This window comes from Gymnodraco acuticeps, unplaced genomic scaffold (genome assembly GCF_902827175.1).
Source record: "Gymnodraco acuticeps unplaced genomic scaffold, fGymAcu1.1, whole genome shotgun sequence".
Classification (NCBI taxonomy): domain Eukaryota; kingdom Metazoa; phylum Chordata; class Actinopteri; order Perciformes; family Bathydraconidae; genus Gymnodraco; species Gymnodraco acuticeps.
Genome location: NW_022992199.1, coordinates 564,602 through 582,028, shown reverse-complemented (window position 1 = coordinate 582,028; position 17,427 = coordinate 564,602). Strand labels below are relative to the sequence as shown.

Below are 17,427 nucleotides of genomic sequence, written 5' to 3'. Positions count from 1 at the left end.
GTATAATACCATTACACCCTGAGCGTACAAGTAGGGTACACAATAGCGATCGTTCACTGTTTCAACTGGCATGCTGTGGCATTTAACCTCATCACCACACCACAAACACACACACACGCACACATACACACACACACGCACGCACGCACGCACACACACACACACACACACACACACACACACACACACACACACACACACACACACACACACACACACACACACACAGGGTTGTCCGGCTCCGTTGGAGATCGCGGTCGTTTACACTGACTTGTGAGAAATCTTTCCATTTTCGATCTGTGTTCACATACTGAGAATTATAACAACATTAGCCAAGTAACAGTTCGTGCTTTAACTTACAACGACCCCTGATAGATCTCGCGAGAATAAATGTGTATAAATATATATAGATACATTTTCACAAAACAATGTGGTTGCTAAGCCGTTGCTAGGCCAATTGTTGGAGTTGCTATAGCGACTGGCTTATCTAAAGCCAGTTGAGTAGCACTTGAAATGTTTTGGCTCTATGAAACCTGATGTACTTTATGATTCTGTTTTCTTCAAGTTTGTGTCTTCTTGGTCGAATGCACTTATTGTAAGTAGCTTTGGATAAAAGCGTCAGCTAAATGTAATGTAATGTTGAGTGTGGGCACTTCTTACACTCAACGACCGCCAAATTGGGTACATAGCAGACGTTTTACTTTTAGTTTTGAAACAGAGTCTCAATATATCTGACCACGCCTGCCTGTTGTTTCTCCTCCTCTGTCACAAAGGGGTGTTACTGCACTTTGATGATCCGACGCTCCAGCTTCAAGAGCTTTACTTCATCGACCCACAGTGGCTGTGCAACATCATCTCACAGGTAGCTTCATCTGAACACAGAGACAATCACACATGCTTCACTTTCTCTTAGGAGGTTAGGAGATCATGCAGGTAAAAAGACAAAACATTATATAAGCTAAGAACAATGTATTCCTACAAACACTTTGCATACACATTATTTATTTTCTTCTTGAATAGCTGATCCTAAATTCAAAGAAGCAATCGGCGGCCACATAACACCTCTGTATCAACCCCTCATGCAGGAACATGACTGCTAAAGAATGTGTCAGATATGCTGATGTTGTCTCTCTGTGTAGAAACTCACGTTAAAGGGCTGTGGCTTCTGGGAGCATCCTAAAGGAGTGGTTCAGCGCTCCGTGGTGGAGAAGTTCCTCTTTGAGAACAAATCTTTCCCCAAGAGCCACCTGACGCAGTTCTTCAAACTGCTGGAGAAGTTTCTGATCGCTCTGCCCTTCGGAGAGGACCAGCTGCTCATACCCAGCAGGTACTTTTCTAATGTTCTTTTGGGGGATTGCCATTGTTAAGACTTCTTAAAGGTCACCTATTGTGCAAAGTCCTCTTCTTCATGTCTCTTCTACATCAACATGTGTCCCCTCTTCTTCATGTCTTTTCTACATCAACATGTGTCCCCTCTTCTCCACGTCTCTTCTACATCAACATGTGTCCCCTCTTCTTCATGTCTCTTCTACATCAAACATGTGTCCCCTCTTCTTCATGTCTCTTCTACATCAACATGTGTCCCCTCTTCTCCATGTCTCTTCTACATCGACATGTGTCCCCTCTTCTTCATGTCTCTTCTACATCAACATGTGTCCCCTCTTCTTCATGTCTCTTCTACATCAACATGTGTCCCCTCTTCTCCATGTCTCTTCTACATCGACATGTGTCCCCTCTTCTCCATGTCTCTTCTACATCAACATGTGTCCCCTCTTCTTCACGTCTCTTCTACATCAACATGTGTCCCCTCTTCTCCATGTCTCTTCTACATCAACATGTGTCCCCTCTTCTTCATGTCTCTTCTACATCAACATGTGTCCCCTCTTCTTCATGTCTCTTCTTCATCAACATGTGTCCCCTCTTCTTCATGTCTCTTCTACATCAACATGTGTCCTCTCTTCTTCATGTCTCTTCTACATCAACATGTGTCCCCTCTTCTTCATGTCTCTTCTACATCAACATGTGTCCCCTCTTCTTCATGTCTCTTCTACATCAACATGTGTCCCCTCTTCTCCATGTCTCTTCTACATCAACATGTGTCCCCTCTTCTCCATGTCTCTTCTACATCAACATGTGTCCCCTCTTCTTCATGTCTCTTCTACATCAACATGTGTCCCCCTCTTCTCCATGTCTCTTCTACATCAACATGTGTCCCCTCTTCTTCATGTCTCTTCTACATCAACATGTGTCCCCTCTGTGGAAAGAGACTCTGAAAGTTTCAGGAACAAAGATTCTCTCTCTTTTTGATCCATTTCTATAAAAACCTGTCTGAAAATAAGCTGATCAGATTTTGGCCACTTTGTGATGTGATAACGATTTTTTGGCTTTTGTAACCATTAGCCAATCACCAACCAAGGTAACCCCCCCACCCCCACCCCACCTTATCACCTGAATCTCCTCCTAGAGCACCAATTGGCGCTTTCACACCAAGTACTTTCCCCAGAAATAGTTCCCCGGAACTCTTTAATTCCTGAACTGTCTAGTAGATCACGTTCACACCGGAATAAGTCCCCGAGGGAGGTTTACGCAAATGAAGCGTCACTTCTTCTTCTTCTGCTTTGGGTTTACTGGCAGGCCGCAAACAACTTCACGGCGTATACTGCCACCCGAAGTCCCGGAGTCCTCGGGTGGCAGTAAATCGCCACCCGAAGTCCCGGGTAAATCGCCAGAAGCGCCGACACCTCCTCAGCACTCCACCGCTCCAACGTTTTATTTTGTGTTGCCATAAGTTAGTCTCTCTCCGTTGGTGCGCTGGGCTAATGCTAATAATGCTAATGCCAGCAAATGAAATGGAGGCTTCAAAAAACTTTTCTGAGTTTTATGGGGTGTGGTTTGCAATTCGCCCAGCCAATAGAAATTGGAACCCTTTCCTCCCCAGGAAAGTACCACCTCTCTAGCTGGCACTGAAAAGGGGGGAAAAGGTTCCCGAATTTTTTTTTCTAGTTCCAGATCTTTTTGGTGTGAACGCAAAATCCCAGGAACTATCGGAACTATTCCTGGGAAAAGTACTCCGATGTGAAAGCGCCTTGTGTTCTTTGTAACCAAATGTCTCTCAGAGGGGCGTGGAGAGGGGCTCCTTATTTTCATCTAAAGTCACAGACAGAGAATCAGCACTTTGGAAACAGGGCTGAAACAGAGGGGATTATGGGTAATGCTGCAACGATCTGTTTGGTGTTTGGAGCCTAACACTTCAGAGACATGTTTGTATATATCTGAGACCTATAATATATTGATGAAAACAGTTTAATAGGGGACCTTTAACTCTTTCTTCCGTTCCAGTTTGTCCAAAGACAGGCCGGTGATCGAGCTGCCTCACTGTGAGAACTCGGAGGTGATTGTGCGTCTGTACGAGATGCCGTACTTCCCCATGGACTTCTGGGCGCGTCAGATCAGCCGCCTGCTGGAGGTCTCCTCCTTCCTGCTCTGTGGAAGAGGTGAGTTACACTACAGCAGGGGTTCCCAACCCCCGGGCCGTGGAGGTGTTACTGCAGGGCCGCGAAATAGCTGTGAGTTTATCGTAATATTTGCAGAATTATAAATATATAAAAATGATCATAATATATTTTTTAAAAAGTGTTAAATGTCCGCACCTATACCAGTCATATTATTTCATCCAGTAGCCTAGTTAATCTTCCACCAGATAACTGTTGAAAATAGCTTTTATGATGTTCCGAGGGATTCGGCGGCTCAGCCTGGTCTCAGCCTCTTGTGCGCACGAGAAAGTTACCGGTGCGCCAAGTAGTAAGAGGAGCGCACAGGAGACAACCGCTTGATTGCAGACTGTAATGTTTATGTGGGGAAATGGCAGTGCATACATTATTTGATATATTTCAAACTCGGACTTCATTTTAAGGACATGTCGGCCAGGGGTGTAGAGCTATATGTTTTATTAGCTTTTCTTTTTAATGACTGATTTTAAATGCCATTTTCTTAATGTCATTAATTCATGAACAGTAATTTACACACATCTGGCTAACTCCATAGTAGCCTATATGCGGGTGTTCCCAAAATAAGTTAGTTTAATGTTAATCTCAATGTAGTGCTAAATGCTGTCGGACGTGCACCGGAACGAACGACACTATCATAATATCTTCTGAAAACAAATGCCAGTGACACACACACACACACACACACACACACACACACACACACACACACACACACACACACACACACACACACACACACTCTCTCTCTCTCTCTCTCTCTCTCTCTCTCTCTCTCTCTCTCTCCTCTCTCTCTCTCTCTCTCCTCTCTCTCTCTCTCTCTCTCTCTCTCTCTCTCTCTCTCTCTCTCTCACACACACACACCTCCTTCACAATGCGCCTTCTCCTCGTTTTCCCATCACTGGATTATCCGTAAATCATACAAACAAAACCAAAACGTTGATTTATCTGTTTTCCCGTTTTGGTTTAAAAACTGAATAACGTCGGTTTTTTGGTTTTCCGTTTTTCTGAAAAAACGACACCGGTTCTTTTTAAAACGTTGTTAATATGTTTTGGATGCATATTGTTCTAGTATTTGTTCAGGCTGTTACATACAATTAGCCTCTGTTGCTGCTGCTGGTGAGTAAATATTAAAATCAGTTAAAATTGACAACATTTTTGGTTTGGCACAATAAAGGTTGGGAACCCCTGCTCTACAGTACACACAGTAACTCTTTCATACATGGTACTGTACCGTAGATTAGAGATATGTTGATCGACAGTAATATAATCGGCAACTTTTTCGATAATCTGATACGATAAGTACATTTTTCATGGAACAATTGTAGGAAATGTAGTTTTCGCCTTTCAAATATCAAAATGCTCTACTTGTCATATGATGCCCTATTTGCCTGTACAGCACTTTGGTCTGGAGGTTTAAAGTGCTTTATAAATAAAGTTGTATTGTATTGTATATAAGAGCTGCATGACATGATATGATATACTGGAATGTTGATATTGCACAAGCCCTTTATACACATTTTTTGTAATTACTTGTGTAGCTTTATGTCTTAAGAATTTGATTGAGTTTGGAATGGCAAAACTTGTTTTAATAGAAACTGAGATGACGATTTTTCCCTTTGACCTGACATTTAAAACACCATCTTTAAACTATGATAGAGATAATAATGAATGAATGTTCATGCTGTGTGTTCTCCAGGTAAAGTGGTGCGGCCCAACCGGATCTACTGGAGGAGAGGAGTGTACCTGAGCTGGTCTCCGGAGGCGTACTGTCTGCTGGAGGCCGCCTCGCTGCAGCAGAACCCCTCCAGCTTCGTCAGGATCACTGTGCCCTCCTCACGAAAAGGTTTTATTTTTTTTGTGCCTTATATTTCATCATCTTGTACACATTTGGCAATATCATACATTTAAAAAAACAAACATTTTGTATTATTGAAATGGCTTTTTTAAATTATTTTTTATTTATTTATGTTTTCTTCAGGTTAAAAAAACGGTTTTGAGGCAAACTATTTTATACTGTATGTAAAAAATGTTGACTAGATTTCTATTTTGAAAACAGCATGTATGGAATACAATTCAATAAATAAAAAGTAAAAAAGGGATGTAAAATATCTCTTATCTTATAAATCGCTTGTCTTAATTAAAAGGTATATAAAATAAATCACACAGAGGCACTGCAGTGTTTCCAGTGTTGCCTAAAAGTGCCCAAACACATAAATATGCAAATCATCTCAAAATCACACAAAACATCAGGGACAAAACGTTCAAGCGCTACTCTCACACCTAAAGATAAAGCTCAATAAAATACACCTTTTTTAATAAATCGTCAATTCCTGAATGTTTTCAGTTGTTTATGACCAATTAAGAAAATAAGACCACAAAACGAACAAACTTCCATCCATGCTTTTATCTTTTGAGGACACTTAATATCTATCTTGTGTTTGACTATGTGTATGTGTGAGTATGTAGGTGTGTATATGTGTATATATGTGTATGTATGTGTGTATGTACATATGTGTATATGTATATATGTCAACAGGTAAAGCAGATTAATAATAACAATAATAATAATTAATAATAATGATAATTATTGCAGATTCTAGATTAGAAATAAATCATTTAGGGACAAGGGGGTGAGATTAAATAAATTATACTTCTTCTCACTCCTTGTCGAACACTAGATGTGGGACTGTTTATGTTGCTAATGCTGTTGTTGTTGTTGTAAATGTCATTTTTTGTTTTGATTTCTCTTACATGACTATGTACTGCAAAAAATGTTTTGTTTTGTAATTATTTATCTTACTTGTTCGAAATAAAATGTATCAATCAATCAATCTTTCTAAAATGGTTGACTGTCCCCCCCCTCAGGCCGGGTGCTGCTGGGTCAGGTCGTGGACCACGTGGACTCGCTGCTGGAGGAGTGGTTCCCCGGCCTGCTGAACACGGACGTGCACGGCAGCGGAGAAGCTCTCCTGAAGAAGTGGGCGCTCTACAGCTTCCAGGACGGGCAGGAGAGGAGCCGGATCCTGCTGGAGGACCTCTTCACCAAGTGTGAAAATGGTACATAAATCACACTTAAATACAACACCTGTTTTTGTCGGTGAGAATTATGGCTGCCACAATATCTGATTTCCTTTACATTATTATCGTATTATACAAGCCAAAAAGGTTTCAGTAAGCTTCCTATAGCTATTATCGCACTACTATATTAGAACAAGTCAATAAATCTATCGGTCAAATTCGTCTTTCGTCGTCTTTTACCGTTTGTTTTGTACTTTTTTTGGAAATGCATTGTGAAAAATTCAAGTGTGTGTTGGGAGACAAAGCAAGAATGGGAAATAATGTAATGATTGAAGAAGATTATTTTTTCAATACAGTTTTGTATTATCAACATGCTATTAATTTTCATTTATTAAAAAAATTGGTTATTGTCAATCCCCGTAAAACGTTTCGCCTCTTGCATGAATTCAACAATTAGATTTTAATCTATAAAAGTCAGTATTAACCTCAACGTTTTTGTTTTCTAAATGTGCTCAGAAGCTCCCCATCTTCCTACCTTAACATCTAAAATGTTGGTTATTATGATTTGATCAAATATAGATTTCCTGCTGGTGAACCCGGAGGACCCGAGCTTCAAACTCCCCATCTCTCAGATCGCTCCGGACCTGGTGCTGAGCGACCAGCCGGCGGGGACCATGCTGGACAGCGAGGAGCTGGAGGTGGACATGGTTAAAGAAAACCGTCTGGGTACACCTCCCTGATTTCTTTAGACATGTATACTTTTTTTTTCTTACTCATAAGTGTTTAAAAGGGATGTGTAAATATATGATGTTTGTCCTCTACAGGGGACGGCGGCTTCGGGACTGTCTATCGAGGCGTCTACAAAAATGAAGAAGTCGCCGTGAAAATATTCAACAAGCATGCGTCTGAGTTTTACACCTACAGACTCCTCAGACAGGTACCGCTGATCATTTAACCACCAAACAGTCCATGTGGCGGCTCAATTCCCACGCCGAGAGGCTTAGCTTGTCTTTATGCTGCGACGCGTTTTCAATGAGGAAGTCTATACTGAAGTAAGATAGGTTGAATATATTTAATAAACAAAATCAAAACACACATTAACTTAGACAAAGACGGTCAACAGAAGAAATGTCAGCACAAGCTCACCCTCTGTCATCCGCACCCCGACATGAAACAGGTGACCTATATACACAAACCACACCCATGTGACATGTCACTCGTCACCGGCTTGAGCTTCAACCTCAGGATCCATGTATCTGTGATCCTCTCCAGAATGGAAGTAGTCATCACATACATAGAGCATCAACTAGTTCCTGAACAGTGTCCTTCACATGCTGATATCCAAGAGAGGGCGTTACACAGTCACAAGATGGAGGAATACCGGTTATTCTAGGTTATCCTACAGTTTTTTCTCAAAGTGTTGACTTTTTTCTGAAAATCAAAACATTTCGACTTTTTCTGAAAATCTAAAAATTCTTACTTTTTCCTCAAAATTCTTAGTTTTTCTTAAAATCTCAAAATTCTTAGTTTTTCTTAAAATCTCAAAATTCTTACTTTTTCTTAAAATTCTTACTTTTTCTTAAAATTCTTACTTTTTATCCAAATCTAAAAAATTATGACTTTTTCTCAAAATGTTGACTTTTTCTCTAAATTCTCACTTTTTCTCAAAATCTAAAAATTCCGACATTTTCTGAATACTTAAAAATGTTAATAATCCCTCGTCCCCGGCTTGAGCTTCAACCTCAGGATCCATGTATCTGTGATCCTCTCCAGAATGGAAGTAGTCATCACATACAGAGCATCAACTAGTTCCTGAGCAGTGTCCTTCACATGCTGATATCCAAGAGAGGGAGTTTCACAGTCACAAGATGGAGGAATAGAAAGCAGTCTTCAATGTTTACTTCAGATTAGCTCCACGTCAGAAATGAGCATGCTTGTCATATGTCTTTCTCCATAGAGGCTGAATCATCATGTTAATCACATAGCTATCATATGCCTCAAACAGTCCTGATGCTCTTCTAGGTCATCACACATCCTGGCTACAGTTGGGATACCTTTGTTATCATGGTTACATGTATTGGAAGAGGACATTCAGTATTTTCCCAACGTGACGATTGCCGGAAGTGCTCAACAAATACAAATAAAAGTGACGTAAACAAATAATATGTGTTTTGGACATTACAATGACTAAATTCTTTCTCCGCTGGCCTCCAGGAGTTGACGGTGTTGGGCCGCCTCCACCACCCCAGCCTGGTGGCTCTGCTGGGGGCCGGCTGCTCCCCTCAGGTCCTGGTGATGGAGCTGGCTCTCAGAGGCTCTCTGGACTCCCTCTTTGAGCACGAGAACGGCAGCCTGAACCGGAAGCTGCAGCACAGGATCGCCCTGCAGGTGGCCGACGGACTCAGGTACGGAGTGAGGGGTGAACAAGGAGAGCATTGGTCAGCAAATTATGGGTTATGATTAAAGGGTGTGCAATTGAACCATAACCACTAGCTTTAGGACCTTTGTTGCATGTCAAACCGCTCGATTTCTCTGTCTCTTTCTTCTCTCTCCCATTTTACTGCAATCTGACGAATAACGGACATTTATTTTTGGGAATTATGGCATTTAATTGCTTGTCTTGTTTTGTCTTGTTTAGTCTATTTTCTTGACAATATTTGGAAGTATTGGAAATGTTGTTTATTTCCTCGAAAAATGTTGACTGATAAAAGATCAAATAACAATATCGTACATTACAGTATCATTTTGGATGTAGGCTAAGTGCAAAGATACTATAATATCTCATATGTTTTTTGATAAAATCATCAACCAAAATTAGCATTACGATTCAGACATTTTTTCTAAATGGATACGGATCTTCAGAATCAGATTTAAAAAAAACTACAGTGTCAAAAATGATAAAAATATGGCATAGAATCCACGTTGTCCGTTTCTTTCTGTGTGATCAGGTACCTCCACTCAGCCATGATCATCTACCGGGACCTGAAGCCGCACAACGTCCTCCTCTTCAACCTGAAGGCGGACTCGGAGATCATCGCCAAGATCACAGACTTCGGCATCGCTCAGTACTGCTGCGCCATGGGGGTGAGGAGCTCCGAGGGAACGCCAGGTGAAACTCTCCCGACTTTTTACTTTCTTATTACTTTTACACTCTTTTTTAAACACTTTATTTAACACAATAACAGGAGCTATATAACAAAGAAATACAATTTTTTTTTAGCGGCGATCGCTCATCAAAAAAGGCCACTCATGGAGGTTAGCAGTCAGAGTTCCCAACGCGTGTTGTGGTGAAGGATGAGGTCCACCATGACGTCATTTGTAATGCTTTATTTGTCCACGGTTAAAATGTTCTTTTAAGACTCACGTATCTAAAATATTGTTTAAAACATAACGATCACGCACACGCTCAGACACAATCACGTTTTTCAACCGTGTGGTTTCCTCTTCAACCTCTTATCCCAGCTGATCACCCGTGCCCACATATATAGGTTAATTACCTGCGCAGATTGGATGATGACGCGTTCACACCAGAGGTCGCGTTAACCGAATATATTCTGTCTATGACGGAATTCTTTTGACAATGACGGAAAAATCTGAAAGCAGTCCGTCATTTTGACGGATTAGAACAAACTCAGAACAGCGCCGAAGTTTCCCCGCAGCAGGGCTCCGGTGTTAAGCCCTGATGTCGTTTCCAGACCTAACTATGCCGTACAAATCATTGAAATGTCTGGGAGTTTATGCTTTACGCTGTGGCGCGCTCCCCGCGAGGTGCAGTGGGCATACACAACACGGCATAACACCGGCGCGTTAACAGTTCACGAGCCCCCCCCGCGTTGACAGTTCACGAGCGTGCTCCCCCCCCCCCCCCCGTCAGTTGGGTACAGACCGACGGGTAATAATGGATTTTGACGGAAATGTTACGATCCTGCCCGTCAAAAATTACGGGCAGCGAAAAAGTCTAGCGCAACCTCTGGTTCACACACATAGACAAACCCCGTGCACAACCCAAAGCAAATTGGCTCCAACAGAGATAACATAAAAAGACAATTATACTGTAGTAATAGCAATGACAAAAAAAAGATAGAAATACACAATGAGGATCTGCAATTACAGTTTATTTATTTGTATTTATTCATTTATTTAACAGGGACAGTGCACATTAATGAACATTTCTGTAAATGTGCCAGTTAGCCAAGAGTCTATTTTTCATCCGTAGTCCCTGGACAGATTTTGTAAGTCAACCTTAAAGACAAATGTCATTTTAAAGTAAATACAATCAAATAAAAACAACATACATTACTGGAACATGATAAAACATGTACGTTCACGGGCAGTATCACTTTGTTGCTTATTCAAATGGATTCCTCTCTATATCTCGCAGGCTTCAGAGCTCCAGAGATCGCCCGAGGGAACGTGATCTACAACCAGCAGGCGGACGTGTTCTCGTTCGGCCTGCTGCTCTACGACCTGCTGACCTGTGGGGAGCGCATCTCTGACGGCATGAAGTTCCCCAGCGAGTTCGACGAGGTCGCCGTGCAGGGGAAACTGCCAGGTAATCATAATGATAATAATAACTTAGATTTATATAGCGCCTTTCCGCGGACCCAAGGTCGCTTTATAGAAAAACAGGAGTCAACAAAAAACAGTCAGACAAACAACAACAAATAAACTAGGGGCTGAAGGCCTTGGTAAATAGGTGGGACTTGAGCGCCCTTTTTTATGTTATTCTAGTGTTCTTAAAATAGTTCTCTATCTGTGTTTTTTTATTTTGTTTTACTTGTATGTCTGCACCACGACAACAAATTCCTCGTACGTGTCAACCTACCTGCTAACAAACCAGTTTCTGATTCTTTTGAAGGCGTCATCATTAAAGACTGATATCAGCTATTACTCCTGTTAGTGCTTTTATAACATGTCATGAGATTACACCTTTAAATGTACTCATACTTTAAGAAATGTTGTCCTTTTTTAAATGTGGTTTAATGAACTGCAGAATCCCCCTCAACATATACCCGAGTGACCTTTGACTCTCCTGTCCCGTCCACAGACCCAGTGAAACACTACGGCTGCTCCCCCTGGCCGCGCCTCCAGGAGCTGATGAAGGACTGTTTGAAGGAAAGTCCTCAGGCTCGACCCACTTCTGCTCAGGTGTGAAATGGGACCTTAGTAAAGTACAGACACGTTTATCTAGAGCGCCCCCTGGTGGTGTTATCAACAACGTTACACTGCTGCAACCAACAATGCACTTCACATTAGGAGTTAGCATAACAAGGGCTACCTCGACAAAAAGCCTTTTCCTTTGGGTTTTGGAATATTGCAGAAATTAAGCTCTGTGGCAAACACGCATTTATGATATTTACACCTTTTGTTCACCAAGATAATCTCCATATATTGACACCACTTATTGTTTTTGAAGCGTAAATGCAATCACAAGAAGTACAAAGCAACTGTAACGCTTTAAATAAACGTAATCATGGTCAAATTACGTCACCTCACCACCGCTAAGCTAAAGGCGGCTAATGTTCGACGTTTTGACGTTTTGAGTCACTTTTTAGTGGGGTATTCTTTCAGGCTTAAAAAAACATGAACTTTGATTGAACCCAGAAGTGATATGAAATGGCGACTCATTTCCAGGTTTATGACAAAACTAATGATGTGTGTCCTCTGTGGTGTGTGCAGGTGTTTGATCGGCTGAATTCGGGCCAGATGTTGTGCCTGATGAGGGAGCTGGTGGTCCCCCGTGCGTTCAACACTGAGTGCTTCACGGTGAGCTCTGGCAGTGGGGACGGACCCTCCATCAGACACACAGCCTGGGTGGGGGGGGGCAGCAGCACCCAGAGGAGGGGCTTCATCACAGCCGTGGACCTGGACACCAACGCAGTCTCTACACAGGTACCAACAGCGCTAATACACCCTAATTATTAGCTATAGAGTGGAGCAGTGATGACGGATTTTTGTAGGCCATTTTTGTAGTTCCCTCGACAAAAAAGCAACGAGATTTCTCCATAGGATTTTGGAATATTGTAAAAAAACAAGATCTGTGGAAAACGGACCCGTTTGAGAAATGCACGTTTTGTTCAGCCGGACTTTTGTAAGTTTCGAATCATAAATCTAATCGATAGATTTATGATCGATAGATGTAAGATTCGATAAATATTTGGAGTAACTTTATTTATATAGCATTTATAGTATGACAAAGAATGACACTAACAAAGGAGGAACATAATTAAAAACAGGGTATAAACCAACAGAAAGAGTTATATCACTGAACCATAAAACAATAAAACATGAACAGTGATTACTACAACAAAATTACAATTGCCCCAAATTACAAGCCAAATTAAAAAGATAGGTCTTTCATTTACTTCTCTTCCTCCTGCAGGACATCGACACCAGTCCTGTCTTGTGTCTCGTGACCGTCCAAATCCCAACGGAGGCCTGTGATTGGCTGGTGGCTGGCACCCAATCAGGGTACTTGGTGTGTATCAGCACTGAGGACCCGTCGAAATGGCACCACCTGCAGAGTGTCACTGACGCCGTCACCTCGCTCTACTTCCACGTGCACCCTCGTCGAGCGTAAGATATTATATTTGATGTATGATGATACTTCTCGTGTAACGAATGGATGTATTGGTCTGACTTAAACAAATGAGGGGGGGGTCATTAAAATATAAGTTTCAAGATGGGAGAAACATGAACATCCATTGCACATTTTAGGATATATTTATTGTAATGCTTGGTTAGAAGGCGTATTGGATCTAGCATGGCTGCTTCAGGGTATTTTACATTTCAGGGTCTGCTAAATATTTAGGGAATCATCCTCAGAGGTTTATGAAAATGTAATTCATCTGGCCAAAAAGTACAAATAACTGACCAATTGTCTGAATGCCAACACTGTCATCACTTTTGGCACCTTGGTATATGGCTGTTTATGGTCTCTAGTGAATGAAATTAACAAAAGATATGTGAGATTAAACAGTCTTAAGCATTTTCATTTATAAATACAGTTTTGCTAATTTGATTTAGGGTTATTTCGAGTTCTGAAACCATGTTGATTAAATTGTTCCTACTGTTACTAATGTTGTCATCTTAAAAGTTAAATAAGGTCATGATGCTGAGTTTCAATAAGCGACTTTAGACGCCAAGCTATCCGTTGACTTATGGACTCACTGAAAGACACACACACACGCCCCTCACTCTAAGCCCCGCCCCTCACTATAAGCCCGCCCCTCAGGTAGATTTATTATGTTTTTTGTATAATTTTTCAGCCAAAGAAAGAATTACCTGCTGGTTGGGACCGCCAGTGGAGTCCTTACCATCTATGAGGACTCTGTACTAAAGGTACGTGTTAGATAATGGATGGAAGATCAAGTTTTTGTTCTTAAAATCTAACATTTTTGCTCAGACTTTCTCCTTCCATGCTTTACATGTACCAAACTGTATTCCTCCCCTCTCTCCTCGTCCCCCCCTGCAGCAGGAGAGCGGGCAGCCGGTGAAGTCGCTCACAGTGGGCAGCGGCAGCACGCCGCTCATGTGTCTGGGTCAGTCTGTGTATTCTCTGGACAGCAGGTGTGTGTGGGCCGGCTGCGGGACGAGGGTCCTCTCGTTCACCGCCGACTACGAAGTCTGCAGGAGCTTCGACACCAGACCCAACCTCATCTTTCAGTGAGTCCATAAGTCAACGGATAGCTTGGGGTCTAGAATGAGATTAGAGTGAGATCGAGTTTGAAGTTTAACTGTCATCATGTTGTTGTATCCTTCAGGCAGCAGCGGTCGCTGGCCAGTGAAGCGTGTGTGTCTCGGATGGTTGTGGATAAATATGTTTACCTGAGCAAAGGGACGCCTGTGGTCGAGGTTTGGGACAAACGCAGCGAGAGGATGGTGGACTCCATCGACTGCGCTCAGATCATCAGGTAGATATCTCTTTATTTATCGATCAGAGCTCTGTGCTCAGGGTCGCCGCTTGCGGACATGCAAGGCAGGCAACCCCAAAGAAAGTAGATTAAGAAGGTCCACAGCAGCGACAACATGAAACACCCTTTCATTTACTGCAACGACATGTCGGGAAACCCCCCCAAGGCGGCCCCATGCGTAGTGCGCCGTACAATGCTGCTTCTTAACTTAAGTTTCGTTGCCTTGCTCCGCTCCGGGGGTGTGTGGTGATGAAAAGCTGGTTCGAGGGGCCCCCAGTCAATGTTTGCCTAGGGCCCCCACAGACTCTAGCATCGGCACTGTCTGTGCTGGGTTTGTTTTGAGTCTGTCTGGAAAGCCAAACAGGCATATGAGACCCATCCTGGTTAAATAGAGGTCAAATAAAAATAAATACAATTAAATATATCATTATAACAAACATGTTATACACAGAAAACAAAATGGTGATTTTTGGATAATCCAGAAACACTTTCTCTGATTTAAAATGCTCATGGTCTTTAAATCACATAGAACTCAACAACAAGACAGTAAAGACACAAGACTAAATACTGTATTAATATATAAACATGTGGTTATGAGGACTGTTAACAGATGTGTTTGCAATATACTTATTTATATAAATAGTTATCCACGCAATAACCCGTATTTAATTTTGTCTTAATTTACATTTATTTCACATTCTGTTCTTGTACAGATCATATTCTATTTACATGTATATGGACTTTTTGTACTACTTTTTATTTTGTATTTTTATATTATTATGTTGCATTGTTGGAGGAGCTCAGGTCAGAAGAATTTCATTGCCATTTCTACACTGTAGCTTTGTGCATATGACAATAACACCTTTGAATTGAATTGAGATGTAGAAATGAACAGTGTGTTATAAACATACAGCTTGTGAGTGGTGACACTTCACAGAGCTCAGGATTTACAGTTTGATGTCCTGTGGGATGAAACTGTCGTCTGGAGGTCTTGTGTGTGTGTGACTGCAGCTGTGTTGTCCCCCCCCACCCCCCTCCCTGTAGAGATGACTCCGGCTGTAAGAAGGCCAGCGAGGTGGACCCCCCCCCTGACGTGGCCCCCCCCTGGGCCCAGGTGAAGGCCCTGCTGGTGCAGAGCGCTGCGACCCTGTGGATCGGCACCCGGGGGGGGCACCTGCTGCTGCTGGAGCTCTGCAAACACCAGCCTCTGCAGGTGGTGGGGCCCTGCTGCGCCTCCATCCGCTGCATCAGCTCCGCTCTCATAGGTGGGGACAACTCTCATTTATAAACTTAACACCAAAGTAAGGACATTTGTGTTTGGTAGATTCTTTCTTTGTTGAAACAATGCTTCTTGGCAACCCACATACACACATAGAAGAATTGTTACAACAAGGAAATCCTCTACCACACACAAATGTCCTTACTTTTTGTGTTAAGTTTATATATATATTTCATTATGCATGCTTTTAGTAATATTTCCATGTGATGACAGCATGCATGGACACTGTTGCACATTTTGTATCATGATGTCTGTGTGAGGAGATCACAAACTGGAGGATGTTTATTGACAGACAACTCATACTTACATACTTCTACTACAACTACTACTTGAACTACTACTACAACAACTACTAATATTACTACTACTACTACTTTTACTACAACAAATGATAATAATAATTCAAATAAATAAATAATTATAATACATTTGATCTATCTAAGTGCTTTTAAGGTACTCAAAAACCCTTTGGGTTCACAGGGTAAAATTAATTAAGTGTGACGAAGGTGTTGCGCTGGGCTATATCATGCAATCGAAAGTTAAACTTAAACTCGCTCCATTGCGGAGATATTCCCGCGAGAGTGCGGAAAACTTAAATGTATTTATTTATTTCAAATGTGAAATGTTACCAATATACTCACGGACCACCAGTGGTCCGCGGACCACACTTTGAGAAGCACTGCTCTACGGGTTAGGAGTCCACAGTGAAAGTAGTTATATAACATGTTAATTTGGAGGGATTTAGCTAATTCAATACCACCCTAACACGAATTGGCCTAATTAGCATAAATGTTAATGTCTTATGTGAGATGGGGATAATCTCGGGCGCCTCAGAATACATCCTGCACATACTCAGTCATTTTATTTGCATGTTTTCCACAGCTTCAAGATGAACTTTGTCTATTTTATACTTTCTACTGGGTTTATAAATAAACAGAACAGTATTTAGGCCAAGAATAAATAAAGAGTTACATAAATCCAAAGCAAAAACACTTGAAATAAAAACAACAGAAAGGTAAGGAAGCTGAATGATTATAGAAAACATCAAACACTGCAAACTGTTTTCCATCACAGTGAGTCTGTCTGGGTTGTTGGGTGAGCCAGCCTGCTGCTCACAGCTTGACTGTTTATTATATTCAACATGTTTTGCATTCCCCCTTTTTGGTCGTGCTTTTTTTTCTTGTTTGAATGCTGCATCCAGTCAAGCGTCTGTGTCTTTCAAGAGTGACTAAAGATCATTTCCTCCTGAACAGAAACCCTAAACTGGAAGAACGTGGTGCTGGTTCTGGGCAGAAGACTCCCACAGGACACGAATCAGTTCGGTGAGTGTGACGGTGGTTATTGTTTGTGCCACACGCTGCTGAAAACAGTCGTCAGTCGTTTCTCTAATGTGTGTGTGTGTGTCTCACAGACGAGGAGTCGGTGCTGATGGTGTGGAACAGCACGCTGCCGATGGAGGTCAAAGACCTGACGAAACACTGCGAGAAACGAGAGCAGATCGCCGCCAAAATGAGAGAGCAGCTACCCGGTGACTGACCCACACGCTGGTATCTATTTCATTCCTATTTTATTACTTTAAATTAATTTAGCATGCTTTTGCTACATAGTGAGATTCAGTAAAGTTTGTAATGCTATAAGTAAGTTGCCAGAAAAAGAAATACACTTAGATGCTTTGCAGTAATACAAATACTGTAATAATATATACATA

At 41.8% G+C, this 17,427-nt stretch overlaps 1 protein-coding gene across 1 annotated transcript in view; it reads left to right on the top strand.

Moving 5' to 3' along the window:
- The window catches only part of lrrk2 (leucine-rich repeat kinase 2), a 66,765-nt gene that overhangs the window by 47,882 nt on the left and 1,456 nt on the right, over positions 1–17,427 (top strand). Inside the window, 19 exon segments of the mRNA XM_034205552.1 lie at positions 774–862; positions 1,140–1,327; positions 3,340–3,494; positions 5,206–5,352; positions 6,375–6,566; positions 7,107–7,253; positions 7,352–7,464; positions 8,742–8,932; positions 9,476–9,636; positions 10,909–11,079; positions 11,575–11,675; positions 12,207–12,419; positions 12,910–13,103; positions 13,796–13,868; positions 14,002–14,192; positions 14,291–14,440; positions 15,485–15,705; positions 16,973–17,041; positions 17,131–17,266. Of these exon segments, the coding sequence (XP_034061443.1) occupies positions 774–862; positions 1,140–1,327; positions 3,340–3,494; positions 5,206–5,352; positions 6,375–6,566; positions 7,107–7,253; positions 7,352–7,464; positions 8,742–8,932; positions 9,476–9,636; positions 10,909–11,079; positions 11,575–11,675; positions 12,207–12,419; positions 12,910–13,103; positions 13,796–13,868; positions 14,002–14,192; positions 14,291–14,440; positions 15,485–15,705; positions 16,973–17,041; positions 17,131–17,255 (2,891 nt within the window). The 3' untranslated portion in view covers positions 17,256–17,266.